Genomic DNA, 18,678 nt, shown 5'->3' with positions numbered 1-18,678 from the left:
CCAGACTCTTGGTCATGGTTTGTGATGCCATTCTTTTTCACGTGCCTTTGAGACTGGCTACACTAGTTAGTTGCTCATTCCATTGGACCACCTCGCCCTCGGTGAATCTGCTGTGCTGATTTAATGTGACATGGTGCAACTGTGCAAGTTAGAAAGTTGGGTTTGATCTTGATGAGGTCAAGACACAAAATTCTGGATTCTTTAATGTATTCAGAATGTTATATGAAAATAAGAAATGCTTTCGTGATACAAGCAGAATCATAAAAAAGTTATCTTGATTGATCCCAATACAAAAGACGCTCCTACACCCAGATGTCTCTTGTCCAGGAGTAGTAACAAAGCAAATATTAATTAATTACTGCGATTTAGATAAAGTTCTCGGCGATGACAGAGCAAGATTCTTTTTATTTTTAACTAGAACATACCACTTTGTTTCAGTTTTGGCTTAAACTCGAACAGATTTTGATGCTGTTTATTTCTCCCAATCTTTCATCTTCTTGCTCCCCTTTGGTTTCTCAATAGGACCATTCATGCCTGCCATTTTCTTGTTGTATTTCTCGCGTAGAGGATCATTAGAAGTCCACCTGCACAATCATTCATAACGTCAAAACATAATCATTCAAAATATGTAGCTCCATATACGAATATATAGACACAAGATTGCCCCTAACATAACTCAGTTCAGTTCTCAGCTTAATGTTCCCAATCAAATGTTAATCAAGTCAGTCTTCAGAGGCCTATGACTAACCATAATAATTCACAATCTACAGCTCCATCTACGAATAAACAGACACAAGATTGCCCCTAACATAACTCAGTTCAGTTCTCAGCTTAATGTTTCTACTCAAATGCTAATCAACTCAGTTCTTCAGAAGCCTACGACTAACCAAAATGTAAGAAAAGAAAAAAAGACTTACGGGTTACTCCAATCTGTTGTATCCTCATTGACAAGGTGAGTCCATTTAGTCCTCCCACTGCGACCAAAGTGCTTGACTTGCATGACTTTAGGCAAAATCGATTTATCCAACCTATCTTCACCCGTCGGAGCAGAGAAGTCACGCTGAAATATACCATCAGTCCCCACGGATCCCGCCTCGTCATCAGGATCCGCTTGGAAGAAAGCTCCCTTGTGATAATACTTCTGCATAAAGTTCCACTTCTTCTTCGGTTTATCTGACGAAGGCTTAGGATTCTTCCTCTCCCACTCTCTCCTCTCCTGCTCCGTCATGTTCCTCAGCTTCTCAACCTCCTCCCTCTCTCTCAGCATCGCTTCCTTCGCGTCCCTCTCCCTCTTGATCCTAGCGATCTCCCTCGTCTTCCAAACCTCGTACTCCTCGGCCTCGTTGATCTCGTCGTCGGTCTCCACGTCTCCGATGTTCGCTTCTTGGAGTAACATGTTCTTGCGTATCTCCTCGTCTTTCCTCACTTCCTCCACCACTATCTGCTTCGTCTCGAGCTTCCTCATCTCGAGCTTCCTCTTAGCTAACTCCTCCAGAGCTTGCTCTTCGGCTTCAAGCCTCTCACGCTCTGCAACAGTGTCTCTCTCGGCTTTAGGTACAAAGACAGGCTTGATCATTGCAATACCGGGCATGTCGTCTTCAGAATCAGTCTCGTACTCGGATTCCTCTTCCTCATCCTCTTCCTCCTCCACCTCGTCTTCTTCCTCCACGGGGAGTAAGTCAGCCTCCTCTTGAGCTCTTTTGAGATTCTTCTCGCGAATCCTCCTCCTCCTCTCTTCCAATGCATCCTCATCTTCTTCCTCTTCTTGATTCCTCAACTCTTCCTCTTCAGTAGATACAATCTCAGCCTGTCTCACACGCCGATGATCAGCTCTGACTTCTTCACGGTTCTCAGCTCTAGTCTGAGCTAAACGACGTAGTCTCGGATCGTCTTTCCTAGCAACACCTAAATCATCATGCTTTCGATCTAAAGCATCAACCTTTTGCATCCTGACATCCTCATCTTCCTCGGGTTCGTCGGCCCACTCGGGAGCTTTACCGGGCCAGTATCTTTTCACTTTGGTCTGGCCGATTCCACCTCGTAGCTTGGCACGTGTGGCAAGTGCAGCTTCACTCACTCCCGCTGTAACAGACATCTTCGCACTTGGGCTTGTGATCAAACTCGGTTATTTGTTTCTGCAAAAAAAAGATCTGATTCAAGCTTTTTTTTTGTAATAAATCGAGATCAATGATATGTATGTGCGTATAGGTATACGACCTCAAACTTATTCTGAATCTAGCGTGAGCACAGAAACACATTCTCACACGTAGATAAATCAATTCTGGGAGAAATTGACGAGAGAAATAAACGGAACTTACCAATTTGGAGAAGGATAAATGGAGCGAAAGTGAGGGGAATTCAAATCCTGTGACAGGAATTATGGTTAATTCCGGTTTAGATATTTCATTTATGCATTTTGGTTTAGCTTTCTGGTTTAGCTTTGGTTTAGTAAACACTATATGTAAACGTTTACCCATTTGGGAATAATCAATCAAACACTAAAACAATCTTCTTAAACCCTAACTCTCTCTATCATCATGTTCATCATCATTCACCATTGAATCTCTGTTCTTCGGGATGATCCTTCTTCCTTCGTGGTCGTCTTCTAGACTTTGATTTACCGGTTCTCGAGCTTGCGGTGAGCTTCTGGATCGGATCTATCGGTTACACTTATACCTACTGTCTCAATGGTATCAGAGCCTTACGGTTCTCGGACAATAGCTGCGATGGAGGCTCCATCGTTCAACTACAAACCCAAGGCAAGAAAAAGCAAGACCCTTCTGAAGTATTCCTGTGAAGAAATCGAAGAGAGGATGTCAAATGGGTTGTGTATCTTTTGTGAAGAACGAGACACGCCTGGTCATCATGATTTGAAGCACAAAGGGGTGAAGATTCTCATGATCGAAAGTGACGACCAACCTGTCGTGACTGAAAGCGACCACAAACCCATGGTTGAAGAAAGCTTGGCCGACTCTGATGAACTTGTTATTGAAACTGTGATGAAGCCAGATTCTTTCTCTGAATCGTTGGAGGGTTTGACTTCAGATTTACAGGTTGTTTATGCTGCAGATCCAAAAGAAGCTCAAAACAAAAGTGTTGCAGAAGAAAACATGAGTTTCTCTCTTGGGAATAACATCGAACACATGGTGGGCAAGAAATCTCAAGTGGCTGATCGCGTATGGGAACCAGGTGGGCTTATTGCCAAGCCAACTTCATGGAACTGCTTAGACAAGTACCTACCCACACGAAACCTTCTTAGAAATGGTTTGGAGATGTTCATTCAATCGGCAGAAACTAAGTCGGTGAATGAGAGGAAGAGCTTCAAGGTACTTTCTGATCTTAGTCTTGAAACATGGATTAGGCTAGCAACCAATGTTTGTAAGTATCAGAAACTGATGTCACTGCTTGTTAAAGAGTCAAGACGTGTATGGGAGCGTGGAGGATTAAAAGCTACGTTTGCTCTTGCGATCTTAACGCCTCCGTTTGATATTAGCTTTGATGATATGGTTATACAAGAGATGAGGAAATCATGTGGTCTGACAGTTGTAGGCTCTGCATCTATAAGCATGATGAGATGGCTTCACATGATAGAGTTGGTTTGTTCAGTGATGATAAAGCTTGATGAGAAGAGTTCACTGAAAAATCTAGAGAAGTTCAGGTCATTGGAGAAGGCAGCGTCAGACGTTAACTCGTTACTGAACGTTCCGGAACCAGTTATGCCTTGCAGTAGGCCACAGCTAGTTTTAGGCTTGAGACAGCTTACTCTTGCTGATATAAAGTTCCACTTGAAGCACAAATGGAGATCTAGGCTATTGGAATCGTTTTCATGCCTGGAAATCACTACGGATCACATTGTGCTCTTCCCAAGTTGTTGCATGAATGCATATTCAGTTCGGGAGCAGGAGACTAAGTCTGGATATCCAGTTTATCAAGAGAATCATGCACACCGTAGCTGTGTGACTATGCTGAAGCAGTGTTTTTTGCAAATTTTGTCTCAACAGAATAAACAGGAAACAAGAAAGCTTTCATTCTCAGATAGCGCTACAACAGACTCGGGTCATCCTTTGCTTAACAACTTTAAGAGTGTACTTGCTCATTCCAACAAAGAGCTGTCACAAGTTCGAGTACAACACGATCAGAAGCTGAGCTTAGCAACCCGGATGTTCAAATGCTCTCCTTCTATATGTCACTGGTGGAGAAATAAATACTGTGACAGTTGTGATCTTGTTAAGGTTGAAGGGTTGGTGTTAAGGCACATGATGCAAGAATATTTTCTTAGTGCTTCTGTCTGGAGTCTATTAACAAAACAGAGCCGACACTGTAGCTTCTTTGAGTTCCTTTTGCAGTGGAAATGGTATCCTCCAGAACAGACTTGTCAAGCTTGCAGTGGCTGGTTTCTAAGGTTGTGGACATGGCAGAAAAGAGTAAGGTTCTTTTCATCAAGATGGCTGATTTTTGGTGAAAGGGTTACCTCGCCAAGTTGTATTCAAGGCCAGCGATGCACTAAGTTGACACAGCCACACGTGGATATTGTCATTTGTATATCAAAGGAGATGACGCCAGTTACGAACACATGGAGCTTTGATGATTCCTTCCTAGTTACTGAGAAACATAAGTACAATGGAAATGGAGCCACACTCAAGCTTTCTTATCTGATCAGAGGTTACGGAGACAGAGATATCATGAAGCTACAATTATATGTATCTACATAATGTCACTTCTGTTGTTCTATGGATCATTGCCACGGCCTCCAGAGTTCAGGAAAATAAAGAAGAAACTCAAAGGGTTAAAACTAGAGCTAAGGGATGAGATCTTAACATCATTATTTGCTGGTACTAGAAATGAGGATGTATCAAGTTGTGGCACCACTGGCCAAGCAAGAGAAGAGGTTGTATCATCTCACGTTGAAGTCCGAAGAACTATTGCGATGTTTCAGTCAAAAGCTTGGATATTCAAGTACAACGATAAGAGACAAGAGAGAGACAGGAATGAGACACAACAACAGGCTCTCAAGATTAAGTTGGAACAAAGCAGATACTGCAGGGAGGTACAAAAGCTGGAGCTTACTTCAATGGCTGGTAATATTGGTTATTTTAATCATTGGTTTGCTGAAGTTTGTGTCGGTGAAGTATTTCATCCACAAAGACCACCAGAGATGTTAGCAGAGCAAGATCAACAGAGATATTATGATGGTTTCGGCACCAAGTTCTTATCATCCTTGAGGACAAGGATGTTCTGAAGGAGGAAGTATTGTGACAGGAATTATGGTTAATTCCGGTTTAGATATTTCATTTATGCATTTTGGTTTAGCTTTCTGGTTTAGCTTTGGTTTAGTAAACACTATATGTAAACGTTTACCCATTTGGGAATAATCAATCAAACACTAAAACAATCTTCTTAAACCCTAACTCTCTCTATCATCATGTTCATCATCATTCACCATTGAATCTCTGTTCTTCGGGATGATCCTTCTTCCTTCGTGGTCGTCTTCTAGACTTTGATTTACCGGTTCTCGAGCTTGCGGTGAGCTTCTGGATCGGATCTATCGGTTACACTTATACCTACTGTCTCAAATCCGAACGAAACTGTGCGACAGAAACCCTAAGGATCGTGGCGCGACGGAGAGGGAGTAGACGGTGGAGGAGGTCTCTGGACCGGAGAACGATAACTAAAAAACACGATGCCACGCGAATACTATTAGAAGCTCTACTGGGCTTTAATGGGCCTTTTAAAAATATGTGTGTTTATATTGGGCCTTCAATTTAACATCTCGATCTGAAAATGGTTTAACTATTAAAATGCTTTTTCCATTCCCGGAGGCAAACTCTGTTGCAAGTCCAAGTCCAGCTCATGTAATCACCACCAAATTCTTCATTATTCAAAACCATTCCCATTGTTTGTTGTTTTAGTAACCAAAACTGTTCCAGCTAACAGATCATTTGAGTGAACAAATGCCTATACTCTTACGTTTGATTAGCAACCCCTGAGGTAACAAATTGCTACTACGGCAAGAATTAACCAGCAAAAATAAGTGCTTTTTTTATGCAAGCAAATACTGAATAGCACATAGATGGCCATGATGAGACCTAGGTTTCTGCGATCAAGCAACCACAAAGCAAAAATTATGCGACTGTCATACTGTGACTGCTCCTTATCTACTTTGATTTAGTGTTTGGTCTTCATGTTCCTCTCATTTCATCAATTCCATACTACACGGTGATGGGCATAAAGCTGAGATATTTATTAACTAATACCAAAAAACAGAGGAAAAAGCTTGAAGCTTTAAAAATTCGCAGTTTGGTCCATTCATACACCGTTCAGACAAGTCAATAAGAAGAAACAGACATAATGAAAAACTGAAGAAACACATTAACAGAAACAGATAGCAACATGACTTCTCAACTAGGTTCCAACACCCGAACAGTAGACAACTCATAACTAGGCGGCGGCACCGCCTGAAACCAAATCTCCTGCGACGGCGGCGGTGGCACCACCGTCGTCGGAAGAAAGAGCGAGAGGAGACCAATCCGGAGGGAGAGGAGGAAGAGGAGCGTAAACGGTGGGCTTCCTCTTAATGTCCCAAGGCTGCGTCTTCTTCGGCCTCGTCTTCCTGTGATGAGCCGTCGATTTCTTCTGCGGCCTCGACGAACACTCTATCACCATCCCCAATCCTCCTCCCACTCCTTCTCCGTTTCCCAGTTTCGGAACCTGAAACTGGCGGAGAGCAGGAGAAGAAGCGACGGTGGCGATTCCGGTGCCAAAGATCGCTGACACAGACATTGTTTCGTCTTATCTCTTTCTGCTGCAGTGGAAGTGAGTATGAGAGCCTCTAGCTTCGGATTAGAGAAGACCATATCTTCTCCATGTTTTCGATTTATTGAAGTTTCTATTGGGCCCTTGAATATTGGAAGATATAGCCCATATTTACAACGGCCCATATAGGTTCGGTTTAATTCATATTATGAGTAGCGATGTTTATAGGCCCGGTTTAGATAACCGGACGGTTATCACGAACAACAAGACCTATGACCGGCGATGGTTCCAAAGCTAATCATCATCACCCACCTTCTTCATCTCTCTATTCGATTTCAAAATCTCGCTCTCGTCGACGATGAATACCGCTTTAGATTTTACTTTTCCGGCGAAACCGAGTTTTGCTGGCGGAAGAACTCGACGCGTGATTCCTTCTCCTAGATTATTCGGTTCCCGCGTAAAAGTGTGCTCTCTTCCTCCTCCTTCTTCGTCTCTCAAGGTTAATATCTCTCCTTCTCTATCTCCTTCTGCTGAGATTTATGTTTCATTCACATGGAAACTCAATAGGATTACAAATTTATTACTTGTATTATCAACGGCTATTCATTCAGTGCTTTTGAGTAGTTATTCGAATTATATGCATCTGAAATGATGCAGATTCTATATATCATGACTTTGTTTAACGATGATGATTACGTGTACTAGCATTGTTAAGAATAATTTTGTTAAATTTGAGGATATTTGTTTGTTTTGGTTCCGTAGGCTGAGTCATGTTTAAAAAGAGATGTGAACAGACAATTAAGCAGTCTCGAGTCAATGTTCTGTTACGACAAGCCCATACCGGAAGAGATCATCGATGAGCCTGTCGGATTATCCATGTCCGAGAGAGAGATTGGTGATAATAAGCGTTGCATTTGTTGTGAAGCGAAAGGTGCATTGCTTTGTGCCACTTGCTCTGGAACTGGTTTGTACGTTGACTCTATTATGGAGAGCCAGGGCATCATTGTTAAAGTCCGTTGCTTAGGTCAATTCTCTTATCTTGCTTTTCTTTCTTCTTATCTTGCTCAAGTTATATATTGTTATGTATTAACCAATTTGTTTGTTTTGATGTAGGTTGCGGTGGAAGTGGTAACATTATGTGTAAAAGTTGTGGCGGGCGTGGTCATGTAGGGCAATGATGACCCCCAAGTTTCACTTTGTTTTTTTAATCATGGTTTTGTCCTCGTTTTTCTTGTTTTGCCACTTTTATATGTTGTGCCTTCTCTGTTCTGGTTGCAGAATCCTTCCTTTGTCAGTTCCATATATAGATTTGTGTTCATGTACTGATGTAGTCCACAATCTTGTAAAAGACTAAATTCATCTTTCTATTGTTGTATAAAAAATTATCTCCTAAATGGCTGTGACTAAATCAGAAGTTATCCCTCTCTCTTCTATTGCTATTTTGATTGTTTATGCATTCAGATATAGACAATGAAAACTGAGGGAAAGAAAGTAAAGTAGAGTTAGGATGAGAATTGAATCAGTCGTCGTTTCACTTATGTATGTACATTCTTTCTCTAAGTGCATTTTGCATAGGAAGCTGAAGAACATCCACTCTCAAGCTTGAAAAAGCCACAGTGAAATTGAAAAGCAATAAAAAGGTATTTTCTTGTATTAATTTGATATGTTCTTGTGTATGTTATTTCATGTTCTTTCTCTCGCACTCAGCTAGTCTTTTTGTCTTTTCTATATCTTGTCGCATAATATGTTTTGGAATTGTGTTGTAAGAGTTATGGCTATATGGATCCTCAGAATAAGCTACATAGTAACCCAATACACATCATTGCAGCAGCCCAAGAAACTCTCCCCTGAGGTAACATACTAAAGCCGTTTTGATTCTTCTTCCTCCAATTTGATAGTGAGATATTACCCCGAAGTATTGGATGATGAAAGCATTGAGAGTCAGCTGAAAGGAGTAAAATCCTTATGGATGGATCATATATTCAGAGATTGCACCAGTTGCATTTTAGGTCGAGAAGTTTTGTAAAAAATCATAAAAAAAGGTTTTGAACCCAAGGAGATAAATTTTGGACCTTTTGGACCATAACAATCATATACAACTGTTACTCGGTTTAGCCATCCAAACCATATACAATTCAGAAAAGAAAAGATGAAGAACTTTGTTGTAAGTGAACTCGTTTTTTGTATAATTAAATTTCCTCTTCTCGATGTAAATTTCCTGAAATCACATTATTCAAAGTGCAAGTATTTTTAGCTAACTCAAAATATTTCAGCTAAAACTACTATATACTTGCACATAGTTTTGAAAAAACGAGTTCACATAATGTATCAGATCATTACAAGCAAATCATCTGAGCCGTGACAGCTTCTTAACACAACTCGCCACGAAACCGGCTTTGAATTAATAATGACAATCATATAATGTAAGCATCAATAATACTATTCCCAAACCTCATTGTCGCTTTTCTCAGTAACAAGTTTCTTTCTGTTTTTAACATTTTCATATCTCATTTCAGTCGCTTACACTGATTTTTAGTTGTATAAGAATATTCATGATACAACATCCCCGATCCAAAATTTAAGCATTGTTGTGGGTACATGACATGGAACACTTGTTGTGGTATGTATGCTTTGATGTATATATATTCGTTAACTAGTCGTCTTTTCATTAGAACAAAATCCATTAAAAAGAGTTTTAAGAAATTAAATATTGCCTCAATTCATAAGTTGGTCTGGTGCAATTATATTCGGTTGTTGTACATGTGCCATTGACTAAAATTAAATGAAACAGATACAATTAACGGTAATGCCTAAAACTTAAATCTGTTGTATGTCCATCAAATCATTCTCAATCATCATATAATTGTCTTATTAATATATACATACAATTAGTTTAGACTAAATTTAAAGCCAAATGGTTTTAAAGAAAATCCGTTCCTAGTACTTACTATCATATATATCATTTAAAATAAATCTTTATTTCTATTGACCTCTTTGAAAATCGAAATCGGCAAAGAAAAACTGAAAGTGATATAGATTACGATGATACTGCCACCTTATCGACCATGTAATGAATTACACTTATACTATTATCTACTTAGCTGGATCAAATTTTCAGCATGTAATATAAAGTATAAAAAAAATTATAACATAGCAAAGGAATGTTCACAAAGTTGCTCCCACGTCTTTGAAAAAGTTTAATTCTCTCAATAATATTATAACCTTTGACTTTCACATGTATTCGGCACATATGAAGAGATATATTAATTTTATAAATTTGAATTGTTCTCACGTCGGTTGAGTTCTTAGTATATATACGTTATGGTTGATCTCCAATGTCTTACAATTCCTTCCATTAGAAGAAAAACTTCTTATCTACAAAAATGATGAAGTTTTCTTCTATTCTTGTGCTTTTCTTTATTTTCCCGATCGCATTTGCTCAACTACGGGTCGGGTTTTATAGCCGGTCATGCCCTCAAGCCGAGACCATCGTACGCAATCTTGTGCGCCAACGGTTTGGTGTTGACCCAACCGTCACAGCCGCTTTGCTCCGTATGCATTTCCACGACTGTTTCGTTAGGGTAAGAATTTAATATATCATTTTGATATGGCTCAAACATATTCAATAAATTATATGTCAACATTTTGATAATGAGTTTGTTCGGAAGCAACATATTTGTATATAAAGTGAGAATTTTAAAGAACATTATCATAATATGATGTGTACGAGGTTTATTGATTTTGGAAGTGTTTTACATCTTGAAACAGTATAATTTTTAAGAACAGAAAAAACGTTTTGTAGATAAAGAAGTTTTCGTTAAGAAAATGTCAAGGTTTGGATATTATATAAATACAGATCTTATAAATTATTTTTTCACACAATTAATATACACACCCTACCTCAATCGAGTTTTACTTTCTAATTATTTTTGTTTTTCTCGAGTTTTATTCGCATTTGTTTACAACAAGATTCATATCATATCGTTTAGTCTGGCTAACCTTATTTTAATATTTTTTGTTCGTTCTTCGTAGGGCTGCGACGCTTCCCTTCTCATTGACGCACCCAACTCTGAGAAAACGGCCGGACCAAACGGAAGCGTTAGAGAATTTGCCCTCATCGACCAGATCAAGGCTCAGCTAGAGGCCGCATGTCCCTCCACGGTCTCATGCGCTGACATCATCACACTAGCGACACGTGACTCCGTGGCCTTAGCCGGAGGCCCGAGCTACAGCATTCCCACGGGAAGGCGCGATGGTTTGGTCTCAAACGATGTTGACGTCGCCCTTCCGGGTCCAACAATCTCCGTTGCCGGAGCCGTCAGTTTGTTTACGGACAAAGGGATGAACGTGTTCGACGCTGTGGCTCTTATAGGTGCACATACCGTTGGTAAGGGAAACTGTGGTCTGTTCAGTGACAGGTTCACGAATTTCCAAGGAACCGGACGACCTGACCCGGCCATGGACCCAGCTTTGGTTTCCAGGTACTTTTTAAACCAGCTCAGTTCAATCATTTACCCACCATAACTAAGTTTAGTGTATTGACAAGAAATAAATTAAAGATTGAATTTATTGAAAATATAAATAAATTACATAAGAAGGAGCATAATTCTAACTTTGAGAAGATTTTAATTTTTTTGATCCTGTTATGTAGCAGTTTAATTGTTGAAAAATGTTAATTTTATAACTTCTGAAATCTTCAAGATGTACCCAGTTTTAATTATTTTTAAAATATGTAATTTTCTGTGGTTGACATTATATAATATATATGTAAAGTAATAAAATAGTTGTTCTTTAATTGAAGGACATCTTTTTCATTAAAGTTAGAAAACTAAATTTTCCATGAAAACTTTAGCAAATTAGTTTTGCATGTTTTTCTTTGATCAATTAGTTTGGCACGTTTGCCTGAAAAGTAACTTAAGCTAGTTTTGCATGCAAAACAAAAATTATTATTTTAACTCATAGAAATACTAATCATAATGTGTTCTTGTAATGTAGTTTAAGGAACACATGTGCAAACAGCGCGACAGCTTCTCTAGACCAGTCGACTCCACTAAGGTTCGACAACCAATTCTTCAAGCAGCTCCGTAAAAAGAGAGGAGTGTTTCAGGTTGACCAGCGTCTCGCGACAGACCGACAGACTCGTGGTGTTGTGGCTCGATATGCAAACAACAATGCTTACTTCAAACGTCAGTTTGTTAGAGCAATGATAAAGATGGGAGCCGTTGATGTGCTTACCGGTAGTGCTGGTCAAATCAGGAGAAACTGCAGGAGATTCAACTAATGAATTTGATGAATTACTACCAAGTGTGGAGATCATTATAATATATGAAACATATTGTTTCAAATCTTATTTGTGTTTCTAAATATTTTTTTGTTTTGTTGGGTTTTTCTGATTAAATAAGGTTTTTCGTGGATTGGATTTACGGTTTTAATTCTCGAAAAACATAACTATATGCTGGTCTAATATGGAGGATGTATCTTATTCTCATGCGATTATTTTGTGGCATTGACAATATTGGTCAAGTATCTTTGTCATCATTAAACATATATAAAAATTCAATATTTGGTTTGTTTGTTTTGCAATGCAATTACAATAAATAAATGAAAGATTAAGAGGTCCCACACAAAGCAAGGCAGATAAGTTTGTGGTCTTGATTCTACTTTCCAATGCAAAGTGACGATAGAAGTTTGAGGTCTATCATCCTTCAGGTGAACAACTGCACCATACTTCTTTGCATGATAACATAGTATCCATTTTTTCATCACAATTTACAGAATTCTAAAACTCCTTTAGTTGTTCCCTTCCATTGGTTGAACATTTTGAAGTATGTGAATATGCCATGTCTGAGAGTAGCTATTTGATCATGTAACCAAGCCGAACAGACAAGGGGCATTTTGGTGGGTATTAAGAAATATAGGCTTTGTAATGGGTTAATGATAGTACTTAATTAGTAAAGCAGCAGAGCTTTTGATTTCCCCCTCCCTCTTACCCTAGCTAACTTCTTCGAAAGCTCAAATTCAAATTTAAACAAACATGGCTAGAAATAACCCGGTGAAACAGAAGAAACTAAACCATTTTCTTTATCGCACAATTAGTTCCCTTAACATGAACCCTAATTCTTCATATAATTAATTAAGAAGCTCCAACTCCAAGAAAATCAAAGAAGTAAAAGCCACTCTTCGTCTTCATCTCCACCTCCCTTTCACTGACTGTGGTTGTGTGGTGATTTTGATGGTCCATCTTTTTACTATATATGCCATTTACTTCTGCTCTCTGCACACACTGACCATCTTTACCTGTAAGATTATCAAAATAATTTTCTTATTAACCCCCACGTGAATTTGTTGTATTGAAATAGCAGCTTGACATTGTACTATAGTTTCTTATATTAATATATAGGTACTATTACGATGTAAAATACTGCTTCTTTCTTTATTGTCATTCAAATTTGGCATTATTGCCATATACATGAAAATTATCGAAGTGGTCACTCGTTGTCGGTTGTATAGCATGTATGCCAAATTATCATTTAGTGATATCGATTAAAGTATATAAGTCGATCATAATCGATGATAATTAGATTCACGAAAACGCTTCTCAAGAAAACACGAAAAAAAAAACATTCCAAGTTTCTATACTTTTCCTTTTGCAAAAAAAAAAAGTTTCTATACTTTTCATATCTCAAGAATGTCATAAGATAATTTCTTTCTAAAAACAGACAAAGTACTAACGTAATAAAAAGCAAGCAAACAAATACATAAAATTGTTACCTGATGCAAGGGTATTATCGTCGTGCAAGAAGCGTGGCTGGTGAGTTGAAGAAGGCGGAGTGAGAGAGAGCTCGGTCGTACAAGTAGAGACAGCTGAACCATCGTCGTCATCTGCTTCGTTGACCAAAGTACCCTCCGCAACCCTACCGAAGAACCCACCACGATTATAGCGGTACACAGACAAGACCGTCATTTCTGCGTTTCCTGACGGTGCATGAAGAGCCTGTTGTCGTTCACTTGCTCTAGTCCGTCGAGCCATGACGACATGCCAATGGTTCTTGACGGCGTTATCGGTCCGACCCGGGAAGAAACGTGAGATCAAAGACCACTTGTTGCCATAGGCTCGATGAGCAGTTAAAAGCCTAGACTCCTCTTCCTCGGTGAAGGCTTTCTTGTTAATCCTTGGGTCTAATTGGTTACACCATCTCAGTCTACAACTCTTGCCTAAAATCAAATACGCAAAATTAATTACCCTTTAAAAACTTAATTAGTCATTAGTTAATTTCAAATATGTCACTGACGTTAGCTCCTACCTAGTCATTAAAAAAATGTCAATATCATTAATTTTGGAGAAAATCTTCTTTTTGTCAAGTGGAAAAACTACTTATTTGTAATAAAAAACAGGACTTTTTGTTACAAAAATTAATTTCATCCAATTCTAAAAAATATATAAATACTTACATTCACGGAATTTTTTGAGAGAAAGTGAAAGTAATGATAAGCAGATAAATAAATGTACCTGATCTACCAAGAAGGTGGTGAGCAATCAAATTCCAGTTTTGTGGACCAAACTGAGCAACAAGCTCCTTGAGTTTAGCATCTTCTGTTGGTCTCCAGTGTCCTCTTGAGCATAATTTTTTGTTCATTCCATTATTGCCCCTCCTTTTTAAACTATTTTCGTTTTCACCCCTCTCCAAGACTGAGTAGGATTTGTTGTGGAGATGGTTTCTAGCGAGAGAGAGGTTAGTGTGCGAGTTTGGTGGAGATCCGAAGTTGTTTGCTTCTTCAAATCTTCTTGAGAGCTTGATGGTTTTGTTACCTGTTAGAACTTTCTCAATGAGTTTTGGATCCATTTTTTCTCTTTCTTTCTGGGGCTAGGGATTAAAGGAAAAGAAACCAAGAATGAGAGAAAGAGTGAGAGCAATTGAATGGCTTTCCACTGTTTATATGGTGGAAGAGGAAAGATAGATTCTCTATTTTTTATTGAAATTTGTGTGACATTTATTTACAAGTTAATAATATACTATTTTTTACATCATATAGATAAGAATACTTTGTTGTTCGAAAAAAAAATAGATAAGAATACTTTAACAATAAAACGTTAAGTTTTTTTGGTATAACAATGGACGTTAAGTTGTTATTCTTAAAGCACTTGAGACAAAAGAAAATTAATAGCGGGTTTATTCACATACCAAAAGGTGTAGAGGAAATTTTTTATCACATATTACACTTAATCAAATGTTATATTTTCTATAATCTTTATGGACGACCTCATAATTTACGTACGATTTGTCATTTTAAGTACTATACTTCTAGTCGTTGGGGGTTTTGAAAATTCGTTTGCAGTATGAAATTTTTCTCATCAATATCTTTAGGAGCTGCTTGCTAAAATTTTTTCTTGTAAATTATACATTAGAAAGAACTTATGCTCACTTTTTTCTCATCAATATCTTATTTTCTACTTAAAACGAAAATTTCGGTTAACATGATACGAAAATTTAGTACACACTCTCTCCACACGTGCAAAAGTAAGGCTTTGAAAAAGTCGGTGGGTACGTGTGGTGTTGTTGCATGCAAAACGAGAACCGCTCGTGCATGTTGAGGGTTCGATGACTATAGGCCCCACAGGCTCAACAGTCTCGGAAACTCCAAAAACATTTTTGAACCGCTCGTGTAGCTCTACCATTACATACATACATACATATATTGCACGTGTTCATCGTACGAACGTCTGTGTTTGAGTTAATTTCGGGGAAAACAACATAATCAATTTTTGTCTGTTTCGGACACAAAGCAAGAAAATATCTTAAAGGGCGAGAAATAAATTGCCTTTCTCAGTTTCTCTTTTCTCTATAACGTTTATAAATGTGTATATAATATATTATATACTCGCATGTTTCAAGGAATTCGTTATATATTAGAACTGCATGGTCACATATTTGAGTGCAAGTCTTTTTATGCGCCACAGCTGACTCAATTTTTTTCTTTTGCAACTATCTGACTCTATTCTTGATATATATGTCGTCGACACAAAACAATAATTTAATTATCTTTAGAGAAAATACTTAACTTAATTTTTTAATTGTAGGGGTTATTGGTAAGTGAATTCTAACTTTAAAAATTTTGAGATTTCATTATTATTGGTTTTTAGATTTTAAAATTTTAATAGAATCTAATGTTATTGGTTTAAGAATTTTTAAAATTCATTCAAATCCATTGTTATTCAAAAAATTTAGTTATTATTGTTTTTCTAATTCTAACTAAATCTAGTATTATTATGAGATGAATTCTATTTATTTTTACTCATAAGACTCAACTTTCAAAATATCATATGTATCCATGTGATTTTCAAAATCCATGTAATAAAAAAACTAGAAAACAAAATAGTTATACTTACCAAACATCTATTGCAGTTTATCCAAATTATATGACCAAGACTATAATTCATTACATTTTATATATTTTTACATTTTTGAATATATAATTATTTTCTATTGTTTTATCATTTTTGAATATATAATTATATTTATGAATATTGAATTTAAAAAAAAAATTAAAATAGTTTCAAAAAGCATTTTTGAATTTTTTTAAAAGATAATTTGACAAAATTATGAAAAAATCGAAAATTATTTTAAGAAAATTATAAAAAATTTGAATTTAAAAACAAATAATTCGAAATTAAAAAAATATTTTTATTATTTATATATATATATAAATCAAGGGGTAAAATTTTGCATTTTTAATGAAACACTAGATTCAGATCCGCCTTTAAAGGGTGGGTATATTTTCTGTTTTACATTTTATTTAAATTTAATTTTTATATTTATGTTTTAGCATATTTATATATATTTTTTGTATAATATTTCTCTTAAATGATTAATAAAATATTTTACTCTCTTATATTAAAATAGTTGGACTACACATATACCAATAGCTCATGTTATTAAATATTAAATAACTATTATTTAAGATTTTCTAAGGTTTCCATATGATTTAAAATAAAAGTATTGACTATATTATTGTTAGAGAAATATATAGTAATATGTTGTTAGTCTAAATTTAAAGTAAGACCAAAATATTAATAGTCTAACGAAAGGGTCCAACAACCTTGTTTAAGTAGATTTTTTAGGACTTCCCTTTTAATAGTATAGATCTTAAAAGAAACTATTTAAGAAAATTGTCTAATTTTGTATGTATCACTATTATTATTATTTTAATTTGAAAGAAAAAAATAAATAATCATGTTGTATGATTTAAAAGAAAAAAAAAATATATATATATATATATTTTACTTTACAAAAAAATGATAGAAAATAGGTCATACAAATTCATAAAAATTTGTACCAATCTAAAAAGTTATGATCAAATTTTATAAGTTAATGTATATAAATTTTCATAATCCACATAACTTTGTAGCAGTTTAGAACGAGTATGCAACCAAAACAGTACGTTTGAAATATTAAAACGGAGGGGAATCCGTAACTGAAACCCAACATGGAATTAAATTCAACAAAAAAACAAAGACTAAAATAAACATAGTACAAAGAAACGTTAGAAACGAAAAGAAAAGTATAGTGTCTTGTTTTATGTGAGTTTCGGTTATGGGAACGGTTTCGCTAGTTTTAAAATCTTTCTGCTGACAACAAACAAAAAAAGAGAGTCTAGTATCGACCTGGAATGACGACATCATGAACTGTTACACACGAGCGGATCGTGTTCCTACCTAACATGTGTCACGTAATTCTGTTTCCAGTTCAAAGAAATCCTTGAACCGTTATGGACCAGTTCAACTTTTTTTTTTAATCTTGAATAATACTAGTACTCAGAAACTTGTTTCATGACATTTTACAAATAAAAATTTCGACCATGGAATAACTTTGTCCAATGACCATGAAAGTTTTGGAACTGTAATTTGGAATATTGATATACATGGGGTAAAAATAATTACTAATATGAAAGATAAAACTACAAAATGGATCAATAAAGATATGTTTAGGAACCATGGTATCACAAACCGATCGACTAAATATTATCTTAGTAGCCTAACAAATCTTTTTACAGAACCATAATAAAACAAAAGGTAGAAACAGAGATATGATAATTCGAAACTACAAATCATATAATTAAAGTTTGAGTAATCATGAGAAATTACACTAATTACACTCACTTAGAGAAAGTTTCCTCATTAATAATAAAGAGGTCACTTTTAACTAATTTGAGGAATTTAAGGCTTTATCTCATGAGGTAATGACATAAAGTCTTTCTCTTTGTATAAGTTAATTGTAAATAATGTCAAAGTTGTTAGCTGGTCTATTGCACTTGTGGCATAGAAACATATTACATCAGAGTGAATATATATAGTAATTCGTTATGATAAAATACATTTTTTTTTGCGAATTAATGAGGTTATATATATACCTTACTGACTATATTGAACGTCATTATCGAAGTAGTTAATTGTCCACGCACTCACCAATACTTTAGTCCAATGTAAATAGTTTAATGTATGCAAAAGTATAAATCAAAATAAACATTAGTCAAAAGTTGACGGCAGTGATCGGCAACTAATCCACACCAGAATGATTCCCAAGTCGAAAAATAGAATTATTCTCTCCGTTTTAATTTTTTTTTTTTGGTAAAATGTTAAATATTATACCAAGTTTTCAAGTTTGTGACAGAAATTACAAAGACAACTAGTAGCGGATTACGGAAATTAAACTAAACATCAAAACCTAATACGGACAATTCAAACTGTGATTACAAACATGATTTGAACAAAAATCTACACCTAACTAAACATCTTTAGCTTCGCTCGACCACCTCTAAACCGGCGCAATCCGCTAAATAGTTCAGTTATCTTTAGACTATCAATCCCCGTTCTCAACCGTTGATAGAAAGCATTCGAGGGTAGCGTTCACCAAGTTTCCTTGGTTG

The 18,678-nt window shown here is 36.4% G+C and overlaps 5 protein-coding genes across 6 annotated transcripts; 2 read left to right on the top strand and 3 right to left on the bottom strand.

The window, feature by feature from the left end:
* Window positions 1-207: 207 nt before the first annotated feature.
* Window positions 208-5,692, bottom strand: LOC103856272 (microfibrillar-associated protein 1A). Of its 2 annotated transcripts, none has more exons than XM_033287158.1 (4): window positions 5,577-5,692; window positions 2,319-2,365; window positions 918-2,135; window positions 208-584 (listed from the first exon to the last, which is right to left on the bottom strand). In XM_033287158.1, the coding sequence occupies exons 3-4, from the start codon at window positions 2,093-2,095 to the stop codon at window positions 473-475; spliced, it is 1,290 nt and encodes a 429-aa protein (XP_033143049.1). In that variant the 5' UTR covers window positions 2,096-2,135; window positions 2,319-2,365; window positions 5,577-5,692; the 3' UTR covers window positions 208-472. The 2 variants fall into 2 exon arrangements, with proteins under 2 accessions (XP_033143049.1, XP_033143050.1); XM_033287159.1 differs by having other exon boundaries at window positions 2,319-2,363; window positions 5,574-5,676.
* Window positions 5,693-6,254: 562 nt separating this feature from the next.
* Window positions 6,255-6,866, bottom strand: LOC103856269 (50S ribosomal protein 6, chloroplastic). Its single transcript, XM_009133366.3, has one exon. It carries the CDS (start codon window positions 6,778-6,780, stop codon window positions 6,439-6,441), a length of 342 nt encoding a protein of 113 aa, XP_009131614.1. The 5' UTR covers window positions 6,781-6,866; the 3' UTR covers window positions 6,255-6,438.
* A 132-nt stretch (window positions 6,867-6,998) lies between these two features.
* On the top strand, window positions 6,999-8,147 carry LOC103856268. Its single transcript, XM_009133365.3, has 3 exons — window positions 6,999-7,252; window positions 7,516-7,777; window positions 7,867-8,147. Exons 1-3 carry the CDS (start codon window positions 7,112-7,114, stop codon window positions 7,929-7,931), a joined length of 468 nt encoding a protein of 155 aa, XP_009131613.1. The 5' UTR covers window positions 6,999-7,111; the 3' UTR covers window positions 7,932-8,147.
* Window positions 8,148-8,418: 271 nt separating this feature from the next.
* LOC103856267 (peroxidase 57) lies at window positions 8,419-12,322 on the top strand. The gene is made up of 3 exons (XM_009133364.2): window positions 8,419-10,334; window positions 10,786-11,234; window positions 11,749-12,322. The coding sequence occupies exons 1-3, from the start codon at window positions 10,137-10,139 to the stop codon at window positions 12,032-12,034; spliced, it is 933 nt and encodes a 310-aa protein (XP_009131612.1). The 5' UTR covers window positions 8,419-10,136; the 3' UTR covers window positions 12,035-12,322.
* A 351-nt stretch (window positions 12,323-12,673) lies between these two features.
* LOC103856266 (transcription factor MYB56) lies at window positions 12,674-15,391 on the bottom strand. The gene is made up of 3 exons (XM_009133363.3): window positions 14,264-15,391; window positions 13,525-13,968; window positions 12,674-13,050 (listed from the first exon to the last, which is right to left on the bottom strand). The coding sequence occupies exons 1-3, from the start codon at window positions 14,595-14,597 to the stop codon at window positions 12,887-12,889; spliced, it is 942 nt and encodes a 313-aa protein (XP_009131611.1). The 5' UTR covers window positions 14,598-15,391; the 3' UTR covers window positions 12,674-12,886.
* Between the last annotated feature and the right edge of the window lie 3,287 nt (window positions 15,392-18,678).

This window comes from Brassica rapa, chromosome A03 (assembly GCF_000309985.2).
Source record: "Brassica rapa cultivar Chiifu-401-42 chromosome A03, CAAS_Brap_v3.01, whole genome shotgun sequence".
NCBI classification, from domain to species: domain Eukaryota; kingdom Viridiplantae; phylum Streptophyta; class Magnoliopsida; order Brassicales; family Brassicaceae; genus Brassica; species Brassica rapa.
The sequence above is the reverse complement of the archived record's forward strand: the minus strand, read 5'-3'. Positions and strand labels throughout refer to the sequence as shown.